At 34.6% G+C, this 6,561-nt stretch overlaps 1 protein-coding gene across 1 annotated transcript; it reads left to right on the forward strand.

Annotated features, from left to right (window-relative positions):
- Positions 1-857: 857 nt before the first annotated feature.
- LOC138329186 (uncharacterized) lies at positions 858-5,683 on the forward strand. The gene is made up of 2 exons (XM_069275993.1): positions 858-3,168; positions 3,702-5,683. Exons 1-2 carry the CDS (start codon positions 1,264-1,266, stop codon positions 3,909-3,911), a joined length of 2,115 nt encoding a protein of 704 aa, XP_069132094.1. The 5' UTR covers positions 858-1,263; the 3' UTR covers positions 3,912-5,683.
- The last annotated feature ends 878 nt before the right edge of the window (positions 5,684-6,561 follow it).

The following is a 6,561-nucleotide window of genomic DNA, read 5'->3' on the forward strand; positions in this document are numbered from 1 at the left end:
AAATGATTCTTATACACGTACGTGTCTTTTCCGTCCAAAATAAACACGTAGACCTATTTAATTCGGACCCAGATTGATTATACAAAATTATCCACGCATGAATTACTTTACTGGAAATTGCGCAGTTACTTTAGTAACATTATCCTATGAAATTATGAAACCAAAGATTTCATCAGATTTTTTCATCAGAAAGTTCGTTCTAAATTGTCACCCAAGAGCTGACCGTTTACATATAGATTGTAAGTTGTGACTACACGAGATAGATCCGTTCTATGGTAACATATTTTGATATGTAATAGTCTGGATCATTTACATGCCATATAAAGGTATCAAAAGTCGTTAGCTAGTTGTCAACAAAAGGAATGTTACTAAATTATGATTTCTGTCTTTGGAATCAACTGTAGTGCTCATAGACTTCCCTGTTTTCATTTTCGGTGTATAACTGCATTTACACTCTGCTATGCTTATCTACAATATGTACTTTTATTTTCAATTTACTATAAGTAATCATCAGAAAAGGATGCCAATATGAAAGCGACATGTACCAAGAGTAGCACCCTGCTGTTAATATTATATAAGTAGCTACGATTTATCCCCCTTGTATCTGATGCAATGTTCAGCAGGTGCCCTTGACCTTCAATCATAAGATCTAAAATTAGAAGTACTGTTGTTAAGAAATTAATACGCTTTATTTTGATATAAATTACGGTAACAGTCATTGTTAGTTTATTATTTTATTAGCACTACTTTAAAATTAAAATATGTTATCACGTCCAGCGTTTCAGCTTTTTAGAAATTAGAAGTTTCTTTTAGATGATCTACTTTTTCATGCGTATGTAGATATTTGTTTACTCCATTTCTCGAACTTCCGGGAAAATTCTATTTTTAGGATAAACATGAATCTTAATCACAATATGAGTACGAGAAAGACATGTCCACCGTTGTAACCAAAGAATTACGAAGTTAAACTCAGTGAAGATGAATACGGAACTTAACAGAAGAATACCAAGTACATATTCAACAAAGTCAGACAGTTGTGAGTGTGATTTTCTAAATTTGACAGAGTGTGATAATCAACACGCCGTGTGGAATCCCGCCTTCTCTGAAACACATAAGTGGTATTTTCATAACTTTTTACCTCCTATGAGTATTAGCGTTGTGATGCGTGATAATCTTACTTATCTTAAAGCCAGTATGTTTGATATTATTGAACCTTGTCTTGTTGTTGAAGGAAGATGGGATGACTAACTAATAATTTGTGTTATGAATCCATATGGGACAAAATGGCGGTGTAAGGGCAAAAACCTACCCACACCTGAAAATGGTCACGTAACAACGCCGCTATTACGGTTAGACAGTATTGGTGAAATTACATCAGAAAGTTCTTCAACTGGCCGATACCTGCCAGACATGGGGGCAATTATTGACTCTGCGTTTAAGGAAATGCATAAGAGAATGAATCCAAGGACAAAAAGAACTTTCATGGATTGTAGCAGCACATCAAATGTCATGCCTCTTAGTATGGATAGGGATTTCCTATTGAATCAAATAAAACAACAACAATTCATGACTATGGATCACAGTAAAACTTCACCCTATGCAGCCCCACATTGGGGCTGTAATAAAAGAATTGCAGCCCAACCTGGTTATTGTGCCTTTTCAAACTTTAGAAGCTCCCCCAATTCATGTAAGCCGGAGGTCAAGAACTTTAATTTCCGAAATCAGAAAACTGGATTCCATCCAGCAATGACAGGTCATCATATTGGACAGTATCCAAATAAAACCCCTCCTCATCGATGTCAATCTTCTAATGGATATAGGTCTAATAGAAGACCAAGACGTTCATTTCCCTCTGAAAGCCCTAGTGATTGTACCAACTGGCGAAAGTCAGCTAAAGAGAACAGTTGTCATGATTGTCCAGTCCATCAGCACAATGCTCCAGAAAGAGTACAAAAACCTGTGTTAAGAAGTGATGATACTAGTCAAACTATGTCGCATTCCAAAAGTGTTGAAAATGCAGATTGTATGAAAGAAATTCCAAAACCTGTGATAAATGTGAGTTGTGCAATGCAAATTCAGGAACAGTTACAAGAAGTTTCCAGCGCCAAAATGGAAGAGCAAGCTGAGGAGCCTAGTGTTTCTACAACCGATAGTGAAAATGACAAAGTCAGCAATGGTGAGAAATCTAAATCTGTACAAATTGTGGATTGGTTTGAATGTGGTCAGTCTGAGAGGAATGGTGTAGGTTCAGAAATTCCTCAGAGAATCGGATTCAGAGTCAGAACTCTATCTTTAGACTCTGACTCATCTAGCGATCCATCTATTGTCAACAATAAAACTTTGCAAAGAGAAGCATCAGTTTTGAGTGACATTTTTCAGCCAGATGATACAGTGTATCATTTGACGTGCATGTTTAAGGAAAATGATTCAGTGATTAATGAAAAGCGAAGTGAAAACTCAATAGAGAATCATCAGAATGAATGTCCATCATCCCCAAAGGAAAATTGTTCTGAGGATGTTGCTGAAAGGACAAATACAGACTCGCAACAGAATACAAAATGTGATGCAGAAAAGAAAATTGAACCAGACTCTGATAAAGATTGTGCTAGAAGAATAGTGCTTTTAGTTCGGAACAACAATAAAAAGGGATGCCGTCCATCAGCAAAGAAGAGACGACGTTCGAAGGCTAGAAAAGAAGATCCAACTCAAATCCCCAACGATCACCAAAAAAACAATGCTCAAAGTTCTAAATTTCAGGAGAGAAAGTGCAATGCTACAAATTCTCGGAAGACCAGTGTACCTCAAAAGTTGGGTTCTACCAATACTGTAGCCTTTGTACTCGGCATTGACTCGAACACTTCCACTGACAATTCACTAAAACAGCATTCCTTCCTTGTGTCATTTGATAGCGACTCGGATATCTCCTCAGAAGACAGCGGTGATGAGTTTTCTGATAGTGATGGTGTAGATGAACTGGACTTTTTCTCTTGTCCCTTACAACTAAATGTGATTTGTCCTGTTAGCCTGTCTGATGCTACAAGCTCCCCCCAGAAACCTAGTCCATCCAAGAGTTGTGAAAGTGAAGAGAGCCAAAACGAGTTAAAGGATATTAATTTGAAATGGAGCATGAACTTTTCTATAATTCCACAGGAGAAATCCACATCCAAGGTAAACATTATTCAAGAGTTGTCTCAAGATCTTAAGGGGAAATTCAATACTATAGTGTAGTATATTGATCTCAATAGAAGTGATTTCAAATATTAGCCAAATTCCACAGTTCACTCTTGGAAATTCTGTTTCCAATTTACTTCCTCTCTGTATTTGCCTATATCTGCCTCATTTAAATATTAAGGCCTTAAAAGTTTTAACTTGTAACTTGGTAATCTGTGGATCATTGAATAGCCAAACAGTATACCTGTATATGTGTATATATTTACACTGGATAATTATATATACAACAGTGAGTACATATATATATATATGTAGATATTGCAATTGGTTGCTCTTGAATTGATTTTTGTAAAGTGGAAATAGCATTAATATTCAATCTATTCATTTTTGCAATATAGGAGATTGAGCCATTTTAGAAATTAAGACTTGTTACTTTATTAGTTTAACTTACCGTAATATAATTGTATTATATAATAGGTACATTTTGTATATCAATGATTTTAATTTATAATATTGATCTTTACTTTCAGGTAACCTTTGCAGATGAAGACAAGTTGTGTACGGTATATGAAGTTGAGGATGAGGATCGTAAAGGCCATTGGGAAGAGTTTGTCCGAGACCGGGAAAGATTTCAAAGACGAATTGCTGATGTGGAAGAAGTATTAAAGCCTGTGCTATCCATTGAGACAAGAGACAGAGTTTTTGATAAATATTTTAAAACGAAGAGTAAAGAAGGATAAAGCTGTGATGATAACTATGATAGCCTGTTTATTTTGAATGGTTAGTACCAGTACATGATTTCTCTGGAATATGTAGCTTGTTTTTAGTTTGTAGTATTCTAGTAAAATATGTATTCTTTAGGAAAATTACAGAAACTTGGAGGTGTAATGTGTGTTCACCAAGTTATATACATACATGTACTTCTGGGGCGTGTCCCATTAAGTTTACCTATATTCTTGTTGGATAGATATTTTACTGGAATAACCTGTTATTTATATACCATGACTGTTTTGCTCATGGTTGGAACTGATAGTCCCAGTGTGCTGTATAGTGAATTACTATTAATTTGATCATGAGAGCTGAATGTTCAGACTGGTCTTTGCTCGAGAATGAAAAGAAAATCTGAAACATATTGGAATTATCATGCTGAGCTACTCTTTGATGATTTACTTTCAAATTTTCAGTACTGAATCATCATATATTTGTGATATGCATGAATAATATATGCAAGATCTAAAATCAGGATAATGCAAAAATATACGTTGATTATATTTATTCTATCAAACGATGTTCAAATCACTCATTCGAGGGTATTAAAACTGTGAAAATTATTTTCAGAGTCAAGATTTATCATCCTATGAGTTAATTAATTCTCATCAATGTGTTGTTTAGCATTGCCATTTTGCTATATACATAATTACATATATAAGATTTCAGGCAATTAGTTTTGGGGATCAGCTTTGAACATATATTTTGGTACTAAATTGTCACAATTATGTAATTAATGTAATTGTTAGATTAATGATTTTGAAACTTCCATTAATAATTAGAACCATAAAAAATAGCTATATAGTAGTCTAGCTAGCTACTGTGGGTCTCGTTAATTCATTTGGTGTTTATTAATTATACCTGTAACCTATGTTATTGATGAGGGATTTGTATGTTTTTAAATTCTTCATTTATGACTTTTGGACAAAAGTAATGCCCCAATCTTTATTTGTTAGGTTTCAAATTTTCATTAAAGATGCTCCACCGCCGACAGAGCAAAAATGATATTCATCATTTGAACAATAATTGGTATTTAATCGTGTATATAATAGTCTAATTAACACAAAAAATAACATAAAATAATTTATTTTGCCTTTGGTACATGTGCATTCAGTAATTCATTCCATATAGGATATAGTGGTACAGAATTTTTTCGGGATGCATTTAATTATTTTTCATATTTTTAACTTAAGGTAAAATTGGAAGCTCAAACTTTCCAATGGTGGTAATGGTGTAAAGTAAGTAACTTTTGTAACTGAACAATAATACTAAATCGTCTGCTCCAGTTTTTAAAAGTGAAAAAATACCATTTGTCGGCGGTGGAGCATCTTTAAACTTCAGGTAGTCAAAACAATAATGAAAAGCTTTGATTACTATATATTTTATAGTAGCCCAGGGTCTGTCTCTTTATCTATTGCACTGTTTTAATTTGTTGTCTTGCATTTTAACTCAAATCACAGTAATATTGAACTCAAAGCCAGTGGTCTCTATACACCAATGTATATATGGTCATTCTAAACTAATATAGTTTATAACCACGGGTTTGCAATTTGTCTTTTTCTCCATCCATTATAGAACATAGCCTAATGAGAGAATGCTTTTATATATTATCATTCATGACCTGTAATTTTGATTTTAATTTATTACCCTATTTGTTTTAAGCAAAATTCCTGTGAATTTTGTGTACTGGTATTCAATCAATGATGCTATTTTTTAACAAAATGAAAATAAAACATGCACCAGATTGGTACTTGTTTGGAGTATTTTTATTGATGTATATATATGTAATTTGTTGGTCCAGAATTATTATTTAATATAATTTTATCAATAACAGTGAAGCGTAATTTCATTGGTAGCATGCACACTAGAGTGAAAACATTTTTAAATGGAAAGTGACCTTGACCTTTCAAGGTCACAGAAGATGAAATCTACAAGGAATACATGATGGCAAATTTTGGATAACCAAAAGACTTCGATATGATCTTTGTGTATGACTGAAGTTTAAATATGTTGGAACATCCGTGGATGATAATTATAATATAAGGAAATGAAAGTCTGTTTTTGGAGTTACTGATTTTGGTAAATGAATGACCTTGACCCATTTAAAGTTCACATTTTAACATTGCGTCATTTATGTTATTACACTTAACTCCAACTCCAAAACGTTTTTAGCTCACCTGGCCCGAAGGGCCGGTGAGCTTATGTCATGGCGCGGCATCCGTCCGTCCGTCAACATTTAACTTAGATCGCTACTAGTCATAGAGTTCCGCATGGATTGTGACCAAATTTGGCCAGTGACCAAATTTGGCCATAAACATCCTTGGGTGAAGGGGAACAGAGCTTGTATAAATTTTGGCTCTGACCCCCCAGGGGCAGGAGCGGCGGTGCCCAATAGGGGAAATAGAGGTAAATCCTATAAATCGCTACTTGTCCTAGAGTTCTACATGGATTGTTACCAAATTTGGCCACAAACATCCTTGGGTGAAGGGGAACAGAACTTGTATAAATTTTGGCTCTGACCCCCCGGGGGCAGGAGGGGCGGGGTCCAATAGGGGAAATAGAGGTAGAAATTCAAATTCCTTCAGAAAAGAAACAATGAACCTGTATGGCTTGACATTACAA

Source organism: Argopecten irradians, chromosome 8 (assembly GCF_041381155.1).
Source record: "Argopecten irradians isolate NY chromosome 8, Ai_NY, whole genome shotgun sequence".
Taxonomy (NCBI): domain Eukaryota; kingdom Metazoa; phylum Mollusca; class Bivalvia; order Pectinida; family Pectinidae; genus Argopecten; species Argopecten irradians.

Coding starts and splice junctions, on each gene's coding strand:
- LOC138329186 (XM_069275993.1), top strand. CDS start 1,264: ATGAATCCATATGGGACAAAATGGCGGTGTAAGGGCAAAAACCTACCC. Junction 3,169..3,701: donor AGGAGAAATCCACATCCAAG/GTAAACATTATT, acceptor CTTTACTTTCAG/GTAACCTTTGCAGATGAAGA.